The 23,965-nt window shown below is 38.0% G+C and overlaps 1 protein-coding gene across 5 annotated transcripts in view; it reads left to right on the top strand.

The window, feature by feature from the left end:
• FAT1 (FAT atypical cadherin 1) overlaps positions 1-23,965 on the top strand; it is a 157,873-nt gene that overhangs the window by 27,352 nt on the left and 106,556 nt on the right. For 4 of the 5 annotated variants that reach the window (XR_011919964.1, XM_072406162.1, XM_072406161.1 and 1 more), the window contains exons 1-2: positions 1,031-1,225; positions 16,255-19,543. Coding sequence is in view for 4 of the 5 variants with exons in the window: in XM_072406162.1 (XP_072262263.1) it covers positions 16,261-19,543 (3,283 nt within the window). In the remaining variant the exon portion in view is untranslated. Of the gene's footprint in view, positions 1-1,030; positions 1,226-16,254; positions 19,544-23,965 lie in introns of those variants that run through there. The other variant, XM_072406160.1, reaches the window with a different exon arrangement.

The raw sequence follows: 23,965 nt of genomic DNA, 5'->3' as shown, positions 1-23,965 counted from the left end.
GTCATCTGTCATAGTTCCGTCATAGTCATAGTTCCCTCTCTCCGCTCCTCCGATGACCTACAACTGATTTCCTCACTCATAACCTCATCACACTCACGGCTACAAGACTTTTCTAGAGCTGCCCCAATTCTCTGGAATGGTCTTCCTCATCCTATTCAGCTTGCTCTTACTTTCTGCTCAAATAATAGAGCACTCAAAACCCATTTTTTTTTCAAACTTGCCTACACATTTTCTTTTGTCTTATGAAACCGTCACCACTTCCCACCACTACATATCTCCCATCCTATTGTTTGTTACTTCCCCCACCTCCTAGATTGTAAGCTCTTTGGGGCAGGGTCCTCTCCTCCTGTGTCACTGTGTGTATTAGTCTGTCATTTGCAACCCCTATTTAATGTACAGCGCTGTGTAATATGTTGGCGCTATATAAACCCTGTTTAATATTAATAATCTGATTGGCTTTCCTATGCAGCGCTCAGGTCACATCTCAGGGAGTTTGTATATGCTTCTATGTTTGTGTGGGTTTCCCCAAAAAATATGAAGCTAATTTAATTGACTTCCCCTTAGATTTTGGTAATACCATGCCTATGGTAGGGACATTAGATTGTCAGCCCCTCAGCTAGTGACATGACTATGGACTATGTAAAGCACTGCTATATAAATGCAAATAAATAATTCTTCAAGCAATCTATAACCAGATGAGTCTGATCATCCTTACCATGCATATAGGCAGCTATGGATTCACTCATTCCTTCTAGGACAACCCTTTACAAGTTTAGTGAATAATATTCTTTTCCATTCAGCTCCCTGCAAGCTGCCACATGTTCCTTACAAAGTGAGCCAGTGCAGTGCTGGAGTATAATAGAGGACACTTGGAATTAGCCTGTGTCCATAGAAGTGAAGGGGAGGAGAAGGATGTGATGTCAGCACCCCTCCAGTGAGCCCAGCACTGGGAGAGCCCAGCACACTCTGCAGCTCCACAACTTCTGCCGCGGCATGCCCTGACCGATCTGCCCAATACTTCCCCATTGTCTGCTGTGCGCACCACTTTCTCCAAGCTGCACCCCTGATTTCTGGAGTTCTCATGCTGCCATAACAGGATTGTGGATTATAATTGTTCTTGCTGTGGCTATGTTGAGGAAAAAAAGGAAGAGGTGAAAGTTTCCCTGGTTAAAGCTGATGGGGATGTATGGAATGCTGCAAACTCTAAGGATATAAATATCTTCTGGTAAGTTGGAGAAACTTGCATTCTGTCTGGATGTTTGATCGCTTTATGATGTGAATGTAGAGATTGAGCTGTGGCTTTGTACGGCGCTTCTGCCATGCAGCGCTATAGTGTTCTGTATGGAAGGCTGCTGGGGTGTGGGGGAGATCACAGCCTGAAACTACCAATGATGATCATTTCCAGGTTTTTATTTATAAACAGAACATAAACTTATTTACAAATATATGTATAAAAAAGTTTGCAACATCTTAAAGTACAGAAGGGCTTGAGGGCTGATCAGGGGGGCTTTAGTAAAAGTGCTGCAAATAAAAGTTAATGTTTTAAATGAAGCCATGATTGCTGTAGGCTTTTATTCTCTGTATTGACATGCACCATTCATATGAGGATTGCAGTGATAGATCCCTGGAAGTGTGTTGCTATGATCAAGGTAACAAAGTTACTTTTCCTGATTCTTTCCCATCAGGAGAGTTCTGACAAATCTTTTCTCTATCACTCTGATCCAGTCTGCCAGGCTGATTCTCTCTGGAGCATTTCCATTACTTTTCTCTCATTCCCTTCAACATGGGGAACTTTGATTCATTTGTTATTAAGAGGCAATGGGTGAGATGTAGCACTTGCAGTGGTGGAGGTGACATGTAGAAGTATTGCTTGTGCCTGTGGTAATCACAGCTGTGCACATCTTCCAGATCAATGCAATAAATGAGCCCATTCCATGAGTGATACCATATGAAGCCACACTGACCCCCTACATCTGTGACCTTGCTGGAAGGAATGCAACTAAGTCCTGACTAATAGTGCAAAGTTCTAAACCTGTGTCTGAGAGCCAGGGAATGTGTCCTTCTCCTCCCTGATTTATGAGACTGTAATGGCAAGGTTAGAGCATTTATGCTGCAGGGTGGATGAGAATTTCCCCCTCCCAAATGTAGATTGTCTGCTTTACAAAGAATCCCCCACCTGTGTATACAAATGTCTGCCCCCAGATTAATGGTGGCTCATGGCTGGGAGAGGGGACAGCACTTTATCTCTGTATGGAAGAGTTTCCACCAATACCCCATATATTTCTCTTGTTGGCTTCTTTTATCCTGGGAAGATTCTGGTTGTGAGATCTCCTTACTGTAGCTCCCCGCTGTATGGGGAGTCTCACTCCTTTTGCTAAATAAAGCAAACCATAAATTCTGGGGCCGTAGCATTGTACAAGATTGTGCTCTGCAGCTTATTGTCAGTGTTATGATTTTTTCCTCCCATCAATAATTCTAGCAGTCAGATGGGTTGAAATGTTGAAGCTTAATAAGCACAGAATAGAATGGTGATCATGTTGGGTGAAATATTACATGGGTTGTATTTAATCAGATCTGTGTATGTACTGCCAGATTAATGCCTATTTAATGTACAGCGCTGTGTAATATGTTGGCGCTATATAAATCCTGTTTATTAATAATAATAATAATAATAATGTCCTGTTACATGATAGAAAAATAAATAGAAAATCTAACAGGATCTAAAGCTAGCATTGCAATATTTTCAATTGATTAGGAAAGCGATAATTGATGATTATGGTAATAAAATAGAAACCAATTTTTGTGTTATAGTTGATATTTGAATGTAATGGCAAAATCAATTGTTATTCAGATTGATTATCGAACAAGTGGATGCTACATTGGCATCATACAAAAATGGGACAAGTTGTAGCAAGGTTTATTATTAATATTAAACAGGATTTATATAGCGCCAACATAGTAGGCAGCGCTGTACAATAAATAGGGGTTGAAAATGACAGACTAATATTCAATTCATTTGCAGATGGCATAGTTTATTCCATGTATAATTGCTGCAACAGGTTGGCAGAGATGGGAACTCAAATACATAGAAGTATTAATATGGTTCTGAAAAGAGTAAAAGAATCCAGCAGAGATTCACCCACACCAAATCCAGAACTGATTTATAAGGTTTTTCTGAATTATTCCTGAAAACGCTGACTACACCTTTGAATTCTTTGTTAAACATGATGGCTTCCCTTTGTTCCCGGCCTGTCGAGCACACAGGGTTAAGTTCAGAAAGTTTCTAGGCCTTCTTTATACATAGCTGGGTGGAAGTAGCATGTCCTGGCAGCGGTTGTGATATAGGATTCTAGGCGTATGCTTTTTATTCACAGAGGGCTATAATCTTCCAGCAGCCACATGGCTCCCGCAGTTTTACACAGAGTACAGCTTAGTTTATTGTGCCAAGAAGAAAATAGTTCCTAGCCTGGGCCTCTCTGCACATACAGGAGTGTGATGTGGCCAGGAGTCTGGGGGAGGGGAGAAGAAAGAAAGAGTAGAAGAAGACTCCCAGACCACCATAGAGATCCCAGAGAACCCATCAAAGACTTGGCGTGGGGAGTTGGGATGCAGATGAGGGTTGCAAAACTGGACAAAGTTTGGAGATGATAGTACACATTATAGATTTAATACAAAAGTAAAGTTTCCGCAAAGTATTGTATCATTCCCTAAGAAATGTGCTTTGTGTGCTGGGATAGCCTAAGGGAGAGGATCTTAGAAAGGTGCAGCGGAATTAAGCAATGACAAGACAAGGGAAGCCCTAGGCCAGGGAGCACAGTATTTGTTGGGGTGCAGACAGATTAGTTGGCTGTTCAGAGAGGAGGGTGAGGGGGATTGCTGGCTCAGATCCCAGTGGATGGGGGCTGGGCGGACTAAAGAGCTGGGAAAGCACAGGAGGCTCTCTTTAGGGTGGAAAGAATGGAGAAAACTTTTATTACCTCGGAATCGCTCCTTAACAATACAAAGCAGAGTGACACCTGATCTGCCTGCACTATATAGAACATAATAGGAAGCCTAATTGCAACATTAACCTATTCAGTGCTAGGGGCCATGTCTTTGGGAAACAAAGAGACCCTGTCCCAGTTCTGTCAAGATTCATGTGCAACAATTTGTCTTGTAAGGTTATCTTACAGTGGACGGTGGACAGATCGGGTTTCTGGTGGTCCTTCTGAAGTTCTTCAGCTATTTATAGGTTGTGGACATAAACCTTTACATAGGGCACACCGGCTAATTTTTACTTCGAGTTCCATTTTGGATAAAAAAAAAACATTCACATCTAAAGGAAATCAGCCGACTTATCATAAGCGACCGATTTTTGGGTTGGGCGGGAAAGTTGTTGCTAAAAATAGAAAGTACACATGTAATGTCATGTGTAAAATCTGATCAAATCTAAACAAATTCAGATTACATTCTATCAGAGAAAAATGGTAAGGCAGGATATCGGACACGTGTGTGTAGTGTTTTGAGACTTCCAACAAATTGAATCAATTTGTGGAGTGTAGAACTGGCAGCAATTCATGTGACCATTTATTGTAGATCTGAATGTCCCCTAGAAACACTGCTAAAATACTTATAGTTTAAATGTTTTTGGAAGTTTATGATATTGTATTGTTTCATATTGTTTTTATCATTAATCAAAATCTGTATTTTTCAGAAAAAAATACAATGCTTCATTGCCATTAGCAGATTATAGCACAGCATTGGTTTGCCCCCCTCCACAACCACGAATGTGTTAATGGGACATTATTATAAGTGGCTATAGGAGGTTAAAAAAGCACAACTTGCAGTATTTGGATAACTAAAAAAGTGTTTGCATGCTGAGGGATTTAATGACTGGTGTAAATCTGTGCAACAAATACCTGGAACCCCATGTAAAACTTCTAGATATGGATTCCAGGTGATTTGGGAAGTGGTAAGTAAGTCTCAGAGTGCTTCCATGTTTGAGTGTAAATAATTCTAGGCTACATAATAGGAAAGCCCAGTACTAGTTCTTCACCTTTTTATTGATCTTGCAAACCAGCCATGTAGATGAGGTCAGTGTTTTTGGAGAGGAACAGATGGCCTATCTGTTATTTACCTGGGTAGGAGAGATCCCATTGGGGTATGATGTTACAGATCAGCAAGCCCTAATATATTTGGAGCACCTCACATTCACTACCTGCTGCCTCAAGGTTCTCAATATGGTTTTCTGTAAATATTATTTCTGATATATCTGGCTAAATACATTGAACACATATTTAAATGATTAGCATACATTGCATGTCAACCTTGAGGTGCTCCAGCAGCAATTGAATTAAAATGAATCCACTATACACACTGAAGTGGAATAGAAGGTATAGATATGTAAAATATGGGCATTTGCCAAAGCGCTCTAGTAAATGGTTGTGGTGTGCTTACAGTTCTCTTGCCACATGTCATTCCATAAGTCATCTGCTTTCAAATGCTTACTAACACAGTTGGAAAGGGTTCCAATGCAAGTCAATAGAAGCAATTGAGTGGAAGACAAACCTAGGAATTCTCAAGGAACTTCTAAAAAACTGCAGTGCAATAGCATCACTTTCAAACATATGCACAGAGAGGGATTTGGACCACTCACATTTGTTTCAATGACATTTATGGCTTTGGGTACTGTAGTACTGCTTCAAGGGGGTGAATGGTACCACTTGGCATAATCTTCCCTTCTGAACATGGCCTACCAACATTGTATGTGGGAGAAAGCAAGATTGCAGGGAAATCATTTGCATTACAAAATAAAAATCTAATATCACCAAATTAATAAATTAGACTGTGCAATACAGCCATTTTTGGAATAGGTGAAGCTTCCTTTGAAGCCTGATCTTTTTGTATACCTCTATATACAACTCTCTAATATATTCAAAAATAAATTTTTTAAAGGCATGTAAATTTTCGGAAAGCTATTAAAAAAAAAGAAAAAAATCACTTGTTGGTTTAAGCATTGTATTGATTTTTATGGTCCCCAAAATAGGGGCATGGCAAGCTCATGTAATTTGCCTACATACCTTGAGCTAAAAATGCCCCTCTGCCGATTCTCCTAAAGTTGGGAGGTGTGAATTACCGTATCTCAGCCATGCCATGTTTATGAGATTTTATTACATCCTACTACTAAAGTAGAGAAAACAGCTTCCTTTTTATAATGCCTTCACACCTCTGTGGTAGGTCGGAACCTAAAAGTTAAATGTGATGATGTTGGATGAGTCTGATCCAGCCAGCATAATGCAGTAAATTGGGTTGGAAGTTTATAAGGGTTCCTGCAATTGAATATTACCAATAAAGAAACAATGGCTACACATTCCTTATTATTAAGCACCCTGTTGCCATTATTCCTAAACTACAGCCCCCTGCAGTAAGTGCATTGTAGGCATTATTTTCTATATTGTCAGTGGTTTGTAGAAAACATGCCCCATGTCTGTTTCTGCATGAAATATCATGCTTGTAATTATTCCTTTCTGATTTATTTCCCACATCTGGCTTAACCAAACATGGGTGTGCAGCCTCCATTAGCAAGACTTGTAGTTTTCCGCTGAAGTGCATCGTATTCTGCTTGTCAGTAAACTAATAATTGATAGCAGTCCTCGGGCGCTGCTGTACCGGTACTATTGATCTGTTTATTAAAAAAATGCACCAAGTTTTCTTTTATTGGGTTGCTGTAGAAATAAGTCAGATGAGTAAAAACAGACACCTGATGGGAAAATAAAATATTATGTTGTATTGAGCGGTGTGATGCTATCACCAGCAGACCTTCCTGACAGACAAAGAAGAGTTATAGAGCACTCTATTGAATTCTCTTTGGCTGCGCAATTCTGCAACATGCGCTTGTTTGGAATTTGTCTTTTCATGAATGTCTTAATTACTGAAATCCTGATCAGTTCAAGCTCGTCATTGAAAAGTTTCTGATAGCTTATTCATCTAATATGCGTCATAATTATATATAATTACCTGCGCAGGTCTAACGCCTTCATACTGTAATAATTTATGTTGATCCAAAAGAAGACATCAATTTTATGTTCTGTGTAAAGCGCTTTTAGTATTCTTTATTTCCCATCTAACTATAATCTTGTAAGATGATTCTGCTGCCCAAGGCAATAATCAGCCAGTTTAGGGGGTTAACTGGAGGTGGTAATAAGCCCGTTCTTTGATGGAGATTTTCATCTATTTATGGATAGTTTATTTTTCCAGATTTATATTGAGAAAAGGAAAGAGGGAGCAACTACATGTAAACTCCTTGTAGTCACCAATATTCACATTGATTTACAAAAGACTGATGTATCCCTGCCCTGTTTGAAATATCACAGTGGGTCCATTTATAAAGCAGCAAATCTGATTTTCACTGAAACAGTCCCTGGTAGAGAATCTTCCAGGTCCTTGTGTGGCAATAATTGATTCTACACCAGGGAATGTTTCAGTGAATGTCGAAATCCCTTCCTTATAAATAAACCCCATTGTGTTGACACTTCAATGATAACATTTGAATGAAACTGGAAATGATAAAAAGCAAAAGGAGGAAGCTATTCACAACATTGCAGTAAAATGGACCAGTAGAAAAAGTAAAGTAATCATATATAATATTCTAGTTTTATCTTATACAATGAAAAGGAAAATTAAGAAACCGAGTAAAAAAACACTGTTCATCCACTTTCTATATGCTGTATGATGTCCTTTCCTTTCACAAAGTATTCCTTTGCCTTTTTTACAATCACAGGACTTATTCAGAGGATTCATTGCTGTAGACCAAGGCTTTTGTTGAGGGAGCTCTGATCAATACAGACAGTGCTGACTTCAAATGTATTGCTTGCTCATCGTGTTGGAAATGCTGTAGGAAATTATTAGAGGTTGTCCAGGAAGCAAAGAACAGCTCTTTGTATTTCTAGATAGTAGGTTGTTTGGACTGTATTTCTCCTCCTTTGTGTACGCCTGAAACTCTAGGAAAAATAGACCTGCCCAATGTACATGTATCGTTATACAACATTATTATCATTAAACAGGAATATTATGATCATAGAAAACAAATCTGCCCAATATAATTGCAACAACATAAACAACTTTATTGTTTATTACTCTTAATGTGAATAATAAAGATGGTAATTATATGTACATTTCTTTAAAAGAAGACCAATTATAGTTACTTATTCAGTTTTTGTTTGGATTTTATTTATTTATGTGTTATTTTTTATGTTTGGAAAAACAATATTATAACAAAATGTATTTCTTAGAGAGAAGGATACAAAAGATTGCCTATGTACGTATTTCAGCCAGCATGCTTTTTCCACATATTCACATATTTCACATATATTTTTCACATTTTATCATTATTATTTTTTTATTTATAGTTTGAGTCAGGTTTTCAGGTTATGTTTATACCGGCGGTGAGGTTGTGGTGGGGTTTTTGCTTCCTCATGCCACTGTACTGTTTCTTTGAGTGAGACATTGCATTACCCCTAGTAGGCCATTATATCCCACATGGCAGTGAGTGGGTCAGTAGCGCTAACTTCCACCTGCTGTCAAATTTGCAAGTGCTGATTCTTTAAGAACCAATGCAGCAGTGCTGGCAGCTGGTGGGAGCCACAAGGGAATGCTTGATCCCACCACTTGTCTGAACCAAGCCTTTTTGTTGCCTAACTGTGCTCTCACTGGGTAAAACTCTGCTTCTGTGTTTACCTTTGTGACAATTGTCATCTTGATAGAAAGTAGAAGAGACAAAGTTTGTTACTTAAACATAGAAGAGGAAATCTTCCAGTTGGGATACCAGTTTCGGAGAAAGCTGTCCTGCATTTTAGAAAGATTTACTCTAACTTCCTCTTGTATTTAAGAAATCCACCAAAAAAAAAACTCACTATGTGTAGTATTGCACTTTATATAGTGTCCGATATCCAGGAACATCAGACATTGCATAGAAATGAATGGGGTCGGCATCACAATGGACATCAGCACAGGTAGTTCTTATACTGTAACAAATGCCACATCCATCCTAGTAGAGAAATTTTAGGTTCAAATAATTTAAATAAATTCTACAAACTTGTGGAAAACCACTTCTTATTGTGTATTTGTTAATAAAAATGTTGCACTTTTTATACAATTAGGCTTAGTTGAGACTAGCAGCTTTTTCAAGTATTTTTATCACTAAAATGGCTTGCATAATCTGGTCAGTATTAGACAAATAGATTGATTCATTCTTGATTATTTGACAGATGGTAGAAAGCAGCAACATTTCTGCATAGTTTTTTTTTTTATGCTACAAGCAGCATCTAGTAGTGGTTTACCAATCATGCTGCCTCTGTGGACTTGAATTGGTGCCTAGAAATGCTTGTGCACCCATCTTTAAGAGTTTGCAAGCAGTTTAAAAGTGGTTACAAAAAAGGCAAGCAGCTCTACTAGGATTTTGCCTGCAGAGTCTGTTACTACTCCTGTGCACCTAGTGTTTGACAGCAGATTCCTGGGGACAATAAACACTGCTAGTCTGAATTTAGCCATAATTATATGGCAACCTTTAAAATCGTACAACATTTATTTGTTTCTTAAAACATGGCCGTGCAATGTGTAGTATATTTCTTTATCTGTAGGGTACTGCTGCTGTTGGAAATATCCAGCGCCAGCAGTCATAAAAGAGCCAGTAACCATGTTATAGCGGTGGGGGAGGAAAGGCTGCATTCCAGTTATAAATATGTTGCACCTAGTTAACAGACTTTACTGGAGCCTTTGCTCAACATTCCTCTAGACGGTGCCGTCTTTTATATAGATGCCTCATAAACAGTTACTAATACCATTCTAGTACATGTGTTCAAAGAAACCTGTCCACAGATGGTTGTGGTGTGATAATCAGACTGTGCATAAAATGAAAATAATTGCTTCTGGCACCCTGAAAGAGTCAGAACCTCAATCATAAGTGCATAGATAAGCTGAGCTACATATTTGGCCTCATTCACAGTCATGTTCTTTTCCGAACTTCATATGCATCTTGTATAATGAACAGTTTCTTAGTGTCGGTAGAGCCGTTCATGCATCTGCTTATGTTTGCTAGCCTGCTTTGTGCACGGTAAAGTAGCATGTGGGGGGATTGTAAAAGTCCTAGCTGTGACCCTTGACCTGACATTCTTTTAAAGCACAATGCATCTAAAGAAAATAAGGTCACATTAAATGTACAATAAAAAGTGTATATACCTGTATACAAAAAGATAAATATACATATACATGAACTACACTTTACTGGTCAATGTAAAAATCACCCAAAAAGTTCTTTATAGTGTATCTAATGAAAAAAGTTTTTTGACTCCATCAAAGTATTTGTAGAGAAATAGTCAAAAGCCATTGTAAATGGTTCGCAGAGATGTAACCGATAAGAATGTAACTTTTAAGGTTGCCCAGGACAAAATGGGCATGTTCGTATGTGGATTGGCACAGGGAAGGGAAATCCTATGTGAGCTCATATTCTGCACTTAGATGTTCTGGAGAAGGTGAAAGATTTAACCTTTATTTATGTTCTGGTAACTTTATAAAATACTAGATTTCTTGTAACTTGCTGTCCTATTGACAACCATTTCCAGAACACGTAGGGTGAACGGCTACAAGGGGGCGCAAGCAAGAAGGGTTTAAACATTTTATCTAAAACTATGAACAAGCTTTGTCTATTTAGGCTCTACAAAATGTAATCTTAGCAATAGGTTTTAATGTGTAAATAGCATAAAAATGGAGTTAGGGTAAACCCAACTTGTACGTGGTAAATGAAAATAGAATTTATCTTCCTCTACGCAGAGCTTAGCATGTCAGAATTTGGATTAGCAGCCGCCTCGTCCTTACAATTTCATTGTAACAGTAAAAATGCGTTGTACTGGGACTTCACTAGAATTGTTCTCAGCCCCAGCTGCCTGGACGCCTCTCGGCATTGCAGTTTACAAAAAGACGTTTCTTCCTGAGAGATCTCACAAACTATCATCTGTATTTCATACTCGTATTCTTTTACTAAACATTCTCTTTCCATGGATTTACTTTCATCCTGGCTGGAATTGTTTCTTTAATGTAACCCCGTCCTTCTCATAATACTTAGCGAAAAAGAGACTGAATTCTTGCAAGCTAAAAAAAAAAGCTTTATAAATGAAATATTTATTGTGATAGTAGCAAATCTCCAATTGTTTCCAAGCATAAAAGAACAGCAGGGAAGGATTTGACTTTACTGCAGTGAACCATTGTTTACTGGGACCTGTCACTGAGGAAAGCAGCGTTTTGTTGTTAAATATATATCAATTCATGTATTTACTCTGGTGGGGGATGGAGAGCGACATCTTAGGATCATACAAGGCAGGCTGTACAAGTTGTTGGTCAGAAAGCCTAACACTGCTTTTAGAATACATATCTGGGCCTTTTCTGATGATTCAAATAAAAAAAAAATAAAAAATAAAAACACACTAGAGTGTTAAAGCTAAAGACATAAAAGACACAAAACAATGCAGCTCTGTATTCATGAATAAATTATGCAATTGTTTTTTTCTACTCACCTAGTGTAAGGCTAATTTCGCATGTGCGGTAAACCACTGCGCTTTACCGCATGATCAACCGCGCTCCTAAGTTCTATGGTGGATTGTGGCATGATTCCTGTATGTTCCATTGAGCAGCCAGCCACTTCCATTAACTTGCACAGAGATAGCCTCCAGCCTCAGTGAGCTGAACACGATTGTGTTGTTGTTGCCTTTGCTGCTAGAGAACTGGAGATGGCCATATTACTTTATGGTACTGTAAACTGCACCAAAACCACACAGCCACATGACAAAATTTTCGTCAAATGTTCCGGTTGACACCAAAAAACTGCTCTTGGGAACATAAAGGGACTGGGTAACCACGTGGTTTAAGAATACGTGTCTGAAAGGGCCCCAAGTACTAGAGGAAGAGGAAGGGGTAGAAGCCAATACAAATGTAGATAGGAAACATGCTATTAGGAGGGGAAGGAACGGAAAAAGTAGAGGTATGTCATCCTCAGCCTTCTGCTGCTGCTCATTTATACTCCAATAGCAAGCTCAGGGTGACAAAAGAACACAAGTCTACTTCGTGGCTGTATTTGGTGTCACCCATTTGGCTGAGTATTTTCTATACACCTGTGGCATATAATAGGATACAATAGCTTCATTAGGCATGGATTTTATGCCTAAAACAAAAAAGTATATAATTTATACGAATTACAATAATATACCTTATAAGAATATTATACTTTACCCGTCCAGTGTTCAAAGTGTATTAGGTATACATTATGCAATTTTCGGCTTTACAATTTCCGGCTGACAAGTAGGGAGAAGCCTGTGATCAGTGATGAGTTGATCCTGTGGATGACATACCAGGTTATCTTTCAGATAGGGTTGACAAATGACAAATATCATCAAAAGGAATATATGGGGAAATTTGATAGCCATGGTCAAGTAACAGCAGAGAAAGATATTTTTGAAGAGTGGTGATACTGGATTGTGGTCCAGCTGTAAAAAAAAGGGTTCTGAATCTAAAAGTTCTTCTGTATGAAATATTAAAAATAGATGCTGTTAATAATTAAAAATGTAATTGAATTCCTTTAAAATCAGAGTGGTCTTCTGTATTTATGTCACCTGTCCCACTATTCAGGGGTGTACTAGTCTCAGTACCTGACCACAGATGTGTCCAGTCTGATACAAGCACCCAATTGTACTAAATATTATTTTTTTATAAGCCTTTATGTTTCTGAGGTTAGATCTTGGGAAAGACAAAGGAAATGTATTTTTATAAGATTGAGTAGCTAAAAGAACTGTATATTTTCCAAACAAATGCATAATTATCAATGTTCTCTATAACACCAGGTCTTTACATCAAGCAGACACCTGAGTATGTTTTTCTTTGAGAAATCACTGAAAATCCAGGTTTGGGAGTAATGTTTTCCTGCAGCGCCCATGGGTGTCTGGATATAGGATTAAAGCCGCATACACACGTGCAATAATAGTTGTTGGAAAGGATCCTTTATGTTCCTTTCAAACGACTAATATTGCATGATGCATGAACGAGCCCTGTACATACAGCATCATTCTGCTCTATGCAAATGGAAAGGGGGGGAGCGACGGAGCGGCACCCTGCTGCACGCTCTCCCCCTTCACCTGCATTACGATTGTTCGTTGTTCATCGTCAATGGATCCACCAGGACGGTCGTTCAGATGATGAACCACGTGCGCTGTACACACTTCAGATTCTCGTCCAATATTGGCCCTGAGCCGATTATCAGATGAGAACCATTGTGTGTACGTAGCTTAACTCTCGAATGGCATATCTCAAGAAAAATGGATCAGCGGATGACATTTTGTTTGCTAAAGCTCTGTGTTTGCTACTTCTTTTCCATAAAATAGTCTCTTCCTGCGTTATACTAGCAAGATACTCTTCAATCACAATTATAAACAGTTGTCAGCCTATGAAGTACCTGAACAAGGACTTTCATGGCAGTAGCTAATGTTTTAATAACAGATAACATAGAAAATTGTATTCACTCTTTAAAGGTTATATGAGATTTTAGTAGAGTTTTGATCAAATTCACTTTGATTTATTTTTACTTCAAACAGATTGGTCCTAATATCTGTTAAATTAAATGTGAAGACAGGGCAGGAATCTGTACTTCTTCATGACAGTTTTGCATGCAGTTAGCTGCCCATATAAAATCTTAGCACTGCAGTCATTTGATTCTAAATTGACAAATTTTAAACTGATTAAAGTCTGCTGCTGTCATTATGTATGGAGTAAAGACATGTCAGTTTTACAATACCATCGGCCGGTTTTTAATGGTAATAATTATTTGAAGCCAGGCTCCCAGAATTAAGGATCCAGTGCACCCACACAATTAATGTTGGCAAAGCTGCAGTTTCTAGTGCCAGGATTTTAGTGCCAATATAGTTTATTGGAAAATAAAGGTCTGCTGGCGATCCTGACACAGAATAAATTAGTTTATAAATGTAGACTTGGTTCATGTTAGGTTACAATATAGGTTTGTTAGGGTTACAGAGAATTGTATTTTTCAGCTTACATGGATAGAATGAAGATAGAAAGCTTAGTCCAAGGGTGTGGATGCAAAGCACTGTCCGGATACTTTAGGCCTGACCTATTAAACCCATCCGGGGGACTTGGGTGATCTTGCAAACCTGGAATGGATCTGTTTCAGAATTGAAAATATTTTCCAACTAATGACTAATTATATTTACGAAATCAATTCTAGATTTGCTGGATCACCCAGGTTCCCCCATGACAGTCTATTTTCTGCAGTCATCGAACGCTTTAATAAATCAGGCGCTCTGTGTTGAAAACACAGTTATCGTCTCATGGAACTGAAAAATGTATCAAACCTGACAGTAAAAATTCAGGCCCACTGGCTTTAGCGGTGCCTTTTACCTAATAACTGGTTGCTGAAAAAAAAAACATGTACAATTATAGAAAAGGACAACATGGCAAACTTCAAATACAGAAAAATGGATGAATGACGTACCTGCTTTTTTAGCTGGCATAGTTGAAGAATGTGGTTTGGACAAAAAAAAAAAACAATTCTACGAGTTTCCGAGCCACTGTTATTTTTTGCTGTGTTATTAAAGCAACCTATCATTAAAAATAAAATATGACCTTATCCTATTCATAAAATGCCAATACACGCCTCCCGTGTTAGTGGCCAGCCCCTGAACTATTCCTGAATATGTAAAAATGCAGACATGTCAGAGCTGAGACATCTTTCTGGTATAGGACAATGCTGGATAGATTGATATTCTGCATTTAACAACTTTACTATTTTTAGAAATGTTTTAAAAACAATGATAATGAAATCCACCTGCAATGCCTACAGTCCTTTCTGCAGAACATTTATTTTACATTATTCACAATCATAAGTAGGACTGACAGTGTTAAATATTCAGTTCTGTAGTTTATCATCATATGTAAAGTACTACATGAATATGCTTATTGCCAGTAATTACTGATCTGTATCTTGCTTCAGAAGAGTGTTATTTCTGGATTTTCAGACACCTTTTATTTTACTCCTGCAATTAGTTCTCTCTTAGTACCTGTACTTTTATTTTACCTAGTATGTATTGTATAGTTCGAGAGTCTATTCATTGACCTAAAAGGTTTTCCACATTGGTACCTAATTCCAGCTTGGACTGCAAATAAGCAGTTAATATAGTAAATTTCAGGAGCACAGTTAGATTCTACGGTAATTTAATTAATCCCAATTAGAAGCTGGCATTGTATTGCCTTAATGACATTGGTTGATTTGCTGCATGGCACCCAGTGGAGTACCCATTTGATTGTACTAATGATATTAGCAGATTTCTGCTGTGCCCCCCAGTGGAGTGCCTGGGGTTCATTTATAATCACCTTCTACTGCTGAAATTAATTTTTAATAAACTACTTACATAATTTTTGTAAATTTTCCCTGGACATTTATTTGGGCTATTTAAACATACAAAAGCAGATATAATCCTAAAACATAACTTTAGACATACTTACTATGTTTGGTTGGGGCCGCATTAGCATTGTTTGTTCAATTTTCAAGGAAGCTGAGATTTTGAAACGTATGTTACTTTTTGTTAACAATCCCCATCCAACAACAATGCCATCCAAAATGTGTGCAACCATGAGATTACCCATTCGTTTGTGCCCAAAATCCTATAAATACATGTGTTATACCTTTAGGATATGTAATATATATTCTTTATTTGGTTTTATTCTATTTCATTATTATCGGTCATGCATAAAACACCCAGCAGTCAGCAACCTGTGCTGCATTTTGGTTTTGCTGCTAATCTTTCACACATACGAAGGACAATTTCTGGGGAAGGCACTTTAACTAACTGCATGTTTTTGGGTTGTAAGGGAAACCAAAATGCTTGAGAGAAACCCAAGTGAAAATGGGGAGGACAAGCAAACTCCTGGACATATTACTTTTTCCTGCAGCTGATTCAAGGGTTGCTTATGGTAGTGGTGTTGGTAATGTTAAATGTGATAAAGCATTCAAAATTGCTAGGAAAGATCTTAAAAAAAAACTGGACAACATTTAGAATAGAAATTATTTTTAAGGAGTCTAAACGATAGTTGATAAAAATTATGTTTTATATATAATATTTTTTACCACAATTGTATACAGCTGGTAAACTTTATATTGAAAACCTTACTTTTATTTATTGATTCAGTATTTTACATTTTCTTTTTGTTTTTTAATTGCAGGTGACAATGTGTACATCATCCATCATGGGGAAATACTTGACCACACTGCTCTTACTGATGTTACTGCAACATTTTGGGGACTGTGACAGAAGCCATGGACTGCACTTTCCTGCATCATTTCAGTTTACACAACACCAGTACAATGCCACTATCTATGAAAATTCTGCTGCAAAGACTTATGTGGGCCACCCGACAAAAATGGGTATTTATTTTAAAAATCCTTCCTGGGACATTAAGTATAAAATAGTCTCTGGTGACAATGAAAACCTTTTTAAAGCTGAAGAGCACATTTTGGGTGACTTTTGCTTCTTGAGGATACGAACCAAGGGAGGTAATACTGCGATACTTAACAGAGAGGTCAGAGACCACTACCTCCTTTCTGTCAAAGCTGTGGAGAAGAACTCCAATGCTGAAGCGCGCACAAAAATCCGGGTTCAAGTGCTGGACACAAATGACTTGAGACCATTGTTTTCACCTACCTTGTACAGTGTTTCGCTGCTTGAAAACACAGCAATAAGGACCAGCATTGCAAAAGTCAGTGCAACAGATGCTGACATTGGTACCAATGGGGAATTCTACTACAGCTTTAAAGAAAGGACTGACATATTTGCTATTCATCCTACTAGTGGTGCTATTATACTCACTGGAAGACTTGACTACTCAGATACCAAGCAGTACAATATGGAAATCCTTGCGGTTGACAGAGGAATGAAGTTATATGGAAGTAGTGGCATTAGTAGTATGGCCAGGTTGAACATTCATGTGGAACAAGCCAACGAGAATGCACCTGTTATCTCTGCTGTTACACTTACTCCATCAGACCATGATAAAGATCTAACATATGCAGTTTTATCTGTTGATGACCATGACCAAGGGCCCAATGGTGAAATTGCCTCGCTAAATATAATTGCTGGTGACCCGCTAATGTATTTTAGGACCAACAGATCCTTTCCTGGAAGTAAAGAATATAAGATTGTAGCTGTTAGGGAGATTGATTGGGAAACACATCCATATGGATTTAACTTGACTTTACAAGCTAAAGACAAGGGCTCTCCACCACAATTTTCTTCTCCAAAAGTCATCCACGTGACTTCTTCAAGATTTAAACATGGACCAGTAAGGTTTGAAAATGATGTTTACAAGGCAGAAGTGAGTGAGTTTGCACCCCCCAATACTCCCATAGTTATGGTTAAAGCTGTGCCAAGTCACCCACATCTACAGTATGTGATTAAGCATTCTTCAGACAGAAATAGATTCAATATAAACCCGATCACTGGCCTGATAACAACTTTGCAGCCTGTAAGGGCAAAACATTCCTCCCACATTGAACTAGATGTTATGACCAGTGACAAAAAAGCTTACACAAAAGTGATGATCAAAGTCCTTAGCACAAACAGCAATCCACCCGAATTTACCCAAACTTCCTATAAAGCCATTGTGGATGAAAATGTCCCTGTAGGTAGTCCTGTGCTTACTGTCAATGCCATTGACCCAGATGAAGGAGAAAATGGTTATGTCACCTACAGCTTTGCTAATCTTAATCCTGTGCCCTTTGTCATTGATTCTTTCTCTGGTGTAATTAGTACTGCAGAAGAATTGGATTATGAGCTGATGCCAAGAGTCTATAACCTAAAAGTAAGGGCATCTGACTGGGGATTGCCTTATCGCAGAGAGGTTGAATCTCCTGTCACAGTAACTTTGAATAATTTAAATGATAACACACCAATGTTTGAGAAGATAAATTGTGAAGGTTCTGTACCCAAAGATCTTGGCATTGGGGAACAAATAACTACTATTTCTGCTATTGATGCCGATGAACTCCAGCTGGTAAGATACAGAATAGAATCCGGGAATGAGTTTGATATGTTTACAGTGAATCCTAATTCGGGAGTCCTTTCTTTGAAACAGTCTCTTTCTGATGGCCCTGGCGCTAAAGTTTCCTTTTACAGTTTGAAATTAACTGCTACAGATGGAGAAAACTCCGCCAAACCAATCTTTATCAATATTACTGTAACCTCAAGCCGTAAGGCTGTTTGCCTACAGTGTGAGGAAACTGGAGTAGCCAAAATACTAGCCGAGAAACTTCTTCAAGCCAATAAGTTATTTAATCGTGGATCACTGGAGGAAACCTATTTTGACACCCACCTGGCAAACTCACATGCACCTCAGTTTAAAAGCACACTTCCTAGCAGGATTGTAATTAAAGAGAATATGGCTGTGGGATCAGATGTAATCCACATGGAAGCTGATGACCTTGACTCTGGTTTTAATGGCAAACTGGTATATGCTATTTCAGGAGGTAACAATGATAGCTGCTTCACTATAGATATGGAAAATGGTTGGCTACAAATTCTTTCACCACTTGATAGGGAACAGAAGGATCAGTACACACTGAATATCACGGTTTATGACCTTGGGATACCACAGAAATCCGCTTGGCATCTTTTAGACATTGGAATACTTGATGCTAATGACAACCCTCCAGAGTTTCTTCAAGATAGCTATACTGTTGAAGTGAAGGAGAATGAGGAAGGGAACCAAGCTATTATTAAAATGGAAGCTGTAGACAAGGACCTTGGAGCCAATAGTGATGTTAGATATTCCATTCTCACAGATACAAACCTCTTTACTATCGACAGTGTGACTGGCATTGTGAAGGCCCTTGAACCACTAGATAGGGAGAAACAGGACACACATGTGCTCAAAATAGAAGCTAGAGACCAAGCAGAACATGAACCTCAATTGTTTTCAACTGTATTTCTAAAAATATTAGTGGAAGATGTTAATGACAACCCTCCTACCTTTATCCCAGCCAACTATCATGTTAAAATCCGAGAAGATCTTCCCATAGGAACTCTAGTTACATGGATTGATGCTTATGACCCCGACATGGGGCTCTCTGGTCAAGTTCGATATAGTCTTCTAGAAAATGGTGATGGGAAATTTGAGGTGGACAAACTAAGTGGTGCTGTGCGGATAGTACAAGATTTAGATTATGAAGACAAGCAGATTTATAATCTAACTGCCCGGGCAAAAGACAGGGGGAAGCCCAATTCCTTGTCATCCACATGCTACATCAGTATTGAAATTATTGATGTAAATGAAAACCTACATACTCCATTGTTTTCAAACTTTGTTGGCAAAGCAGTAGTAAGAGAAGACGTTCCTATAGGAACACCGGTGATGACTGTGTTGGCCCATGATGAAGATTCAGGTAGAGATGGAGAGATCCGATATTCAATAAGGGATGGCTCGGGAGTTGGAGTCTTCACCATACATGAAGAAAAAGGTAAGAGCTTCTTTTTACTATTTATAAATTGGTTGAGTGGCCCAATGTCTGTCCGACATTTCTGGATCTTGGCACATCATTTCTTATATATTATTTTACTTGGAACCAGTTTGATTTACTAAAGAGAATCACCAGTCCTGTAAAGTAGTACTTATTTCAAAGATCAGAACTTCTGGGAGACAGAAAATGGTGCTGTTGATATACTTGCACTGTAATGTCTGATTTTTGAACCACTGTCAAAAGGCCAATGAATGTTTATTATAACATGCGGGAAAACATACATAATGGACTTTGCCAGTCTCTGGTAACAAGCAAAGTCCCCTGGTACCAGCTCAAAAGAAAAAAAAATAGATATATATATATATAAAGCGTTATAAACGTGTTTTATTGTGCAGGTAAACTGCATTATAAATTCACGAATAACAGAGACACAAAGATGTGAATGATATGGCAAGTACCATAATATATAAAGGGCACTAGTTGTTACGAAGACTTGACCAGGTGTAAAAACATCAATGATAATAAAGCATTCATCCTGTGTGGTTTACGAGCTAGACTTTGCCCGCTTTCCTCTCCCTTCTTCCAGCTGCTAAAACAATTAAGTTACAATTATGTAAATACATAATTCCTTTTCCTCCCCGTCCTATCTCGCTATTAAATCACGTATGTTAATTTATTGGATGGGAAGATGTTCAGGATCTTTGTACCTGTGTTTTTCTTCCTTCCTTTGTCATTCTGCACTAGGAAGATAAAACACAGGAAATTATGTTTTGTGTATTATCAGGAAAATGTGTTTGCTTTTTATGTATGGGGAAGAAAAAGGAGAAGCGTTAAATGCAGTTATCGCCAGTGCCAACTTCAGATACATTTTTCTGTGAATCTGTTGTGCTTAGTATTATTCCTTTATCAGTGTTTAAATTCAATAGCTTGTTCTAAACTGCTCAGGTCTCTTTGATGTAAAACAAACATGTTTGTCTTGCTGTGGGCTGGAAATCTGCTGAAGCAGCCTGAGCATTTTTTAACATCCTGCTGAGTGAGGCAGCCTGGCAGGTAAATAGACAAATAACTTTGTCCCACCCTTATTTCATCTGCTTGTTCTTTATACCCTGGAATTGTATTGTAAATGGTGTTTGGACAACCCTGTTGCCTTTCAATGACTTCATGAAAGACATGCTGCAAAATGGTATACAGGAAATGTGCATGGTGGGCTCATTCAGTAAAGCCGTACATAGAGCTTTAATGTCATGCAGAATGTCTTGGTCATATGAATCCATCACATTTCCAGTTCTCTCAAAATTGAAAGGTTATTTTTTGCTTGATACTACAATATTGAAACACCTGACAGATTCCTATATCTCGGGGGCTTTCTTTGGGGTATATCTTTGCTCAAGTACAAACATCTGCACATATTCTGTGGCCATTATGAGAAGTTCCCGCTACCCCTGTTGGATATTTATTACATTTTTATATCATAGAGATAGGGGTTCTGAAACACACAATATTGGCCTCGAACACCCAAAACTCCCAAGTGGATAGAAAAGGAGTCAAAACTATCAGAATAGCAAAGGTGAATCATTAGACTTTCTGTGCAGAATTAAAAAGATTAGAAGAAAGAAAATAGTAAAGGGACTATATATGTTTCCTTGAAGTTCATATTTGCCCCAGGTTTCATTCATGGAAGCATTTTTAATCATTTTCATTGTAAAATCTCTGGACATAAATTGGCCCAATCTAATCAAAAGCGGTTTGCTGCCTTTGATACATGATTATGTTGTGAAGCAAGACATCTGCTTTGCTTTAAAGGTGTTTTCTTGGGTCAAAGTAACAAGGGGCTGAAAATGATTAGGTAATGTTTACTCTTGCTTTGAAGAAAGAAGTTTAATCATAGTGTGCCTTCTCCTACATAACAAAGAACACGTCAGCGAGATCTGGGACTAGAGTAAAGATTCTAGATTTTCTAGCATAAGTACAGCTGTCTTCCATCGTTGCTTTGTAATCCGCCATGCCACTGTTATTTTAATGTTTTATAGAGAACAAAGGGTGTCTTGCAACTTTCCCTTCCCATAGAACATAACAGCTCTTGTTCATTCCTAATGTCGCTAGAAACCTTGAATACTGGTCATTTCCAGTAACAATTATTAAGTGCTTCTACTAGGGTCAAAACCTGTTTTTTTCATAGGCCAATATTAAGATACATTGTTGGCTGTACTTTCAAATTATTCAACATAATAGGGCTTTGTGGCAGTCACACTGTAGTGTGGTTGTTGTGCTGTTTTATTTTGAACTCTTGACAGTGTCTGTCAGATATTTACCTTTATTAGCAGGGGAGCTGATTAAGCCCCTTTTTCTGTTGACATAGAAGAATTCTTTAAACACATGTAATTAAAATGTTAACCATTTAAAACAAAGGAACAACAAGAACAAAGAAAATGCAATCAACTTTCTGCTGAGGTGCTATTTAAAAAGTTCAGGCTTTGTATTCAACATTCTAAAAGCAATTAAAGTTGTAATTATGTTGTTCTGAGAGTACAGATATAATGTCAAAGGCAGTGTGTAATTTTTTTCCTGGTAATCATTGACAGAGGAATAGTGTGTAAACAATATATTTTTATATATATTGTCCTTTAAAGTTGAACTAAATCCATGCGGCTCATCTGTCTGCGTTCTAGTGACAAGAACTGACAACATTCTTTAGGCTCAGCATTGACTTCAGAAAGCCGGGGCAATTAGGCAGCTAAGATTTGGTATTGCACAAGGGACATCCCCTGTCCTTTTCTGCAATAACGCCTTATCATGCAAACTGAATAGTGGAACTTTATTTCTACTGTAAAGTTTGTGTACTTTATCACAACACCATCACAGCAGGGTTCAATACAAATAGGAGTTTGGCCAGCAACCAGAACCACACAAACCTTTTACAGGTGAAAAAAAAACTTAGAATGCTTTTTAAACACACATTATTTCCCTGCTATATGCAAAATGTGAATAACCACATGTTACTGTAAATTTTGCACATGTAGCCTCCTTTTGACCAATGACCACTGTAAATTAGTCATTTTCAATTCTCATCTATAAATGACACAATTATTTTTGTAAATATGCTTCTATTTTCCAGACTTTGGGCCTGATTTAAAGCTCTCCACTTTTATCAGTGAAGCTGGGTGATCCAGCAATCCTGGAATGGACGTCTTCAAACTTGTTTGCTATTCGCAAGCAAATGTTTTGAATCCTGGACCAGATCCATTTCAGGTTTCCTGGATCACTCAGCTTTACTAAAGAAAGTGTATCCTCTCCAGCCTTGAAGAACTTTAATAAACCTGCCCTTTGTCTCCCACCTTTCCACAGGATCCATTATTTCCTTGTCAGTGCCTTCACAAACTATGACATTTACTTTGATTAGGAAGATTAGGAATGCAGTGTGGTTTTAGTAGAACATTCTCATACATCATTTTTATAAATTTCTGTTTTGGCCACAAAAACTACATTTTTTAGATACCCCCGACATTCTTTTCCCATATGGAGTGGAGAATGTGCGGTTGCTTTGTGGCTGGTGTAGGAGTACAATTTTCCATGGGACATGTGAAATTGTGTTGAGTAATACTCTGTCTCCTTCCTGTAATAAAAGGTGCTTTTTGTTGTTTTTTTTTTTTATCTGTGATTCTAGATAAGACAGGAATGTGCATGCGGCTTGCCTCAGAAATATTAGTGGCAGATAAAACACAACCTCCTTTCACGTATCTTAACTAGTGCTACAAATAATGTGCTGAGTTATGTATATATTTCTGTCTTTTATTGTAAATCAAGCCAAAAAAAGAACTGGATTGGTTGACAGTATTAATAGGAAAAAAAGGTTACCATAGCAATTGTAGTTGGCATTTTAATTTGCTCAGTGACGTAAGCACCATAATGTATTCCGTGTATGTCCTTTCTGTTTAATTGTGTACTCGGAAATGTCTACAAAGCAGTTCAGCGTGGAATTCCTTTGTGTGATAAACCCAAGCTAGCCTGTGGTCTAGTGTTTAATCATTAACAAATATTCAGTTAGCTGCCTAAAGAATGTTTATAATGTGTGCAGGGCCTTTGAGAGGAAGGATTTTCAGATTACCACCTTTTTGTAGGGGCAATAGTGTGCTGTGCTGGGTCTACAAGTTAAATAGTTCTATTTTGTTGCTGTCATTACTCTGGAAGTTTAACGTACATGACCTGAATACGATTTCTTAGTTGGGGAATTCAGTTGGTTCCATAGCTTATATAACTTCCAAAGGCATTTTTTGGTTAATACTCTCTCGCCAATATGAGTTATTTAGTCCCAGAAACATATCATTGCATGTTTTTTGAGTTGCAACAACCTAAAACCATAAAAAATACAATGGATAGGTATTTACGATCTTTTTAAATTTGTGGGTGTAAATACACTGTCTG

This window comes from Pyxicephalus adspersus, chromosome 3 (genome assembly GCF_032062135.1).
Source record: "Pyxicephalus adspersus chromosome 3, UCB_Pads_2.0, whole genome shotgun sequence".
Classification (NCBI taxonomy): Eukaryota; Metazoa; Chordata; class Amphibia; order Anura; family Pyxicephalidae; genus Pyxicephalus; species Pyxicephalus adspersus.
Note: the sequence above shows the minus strand (reverse complement) of the source record. Positions and strands in the feature narration are given on the sequence as shown.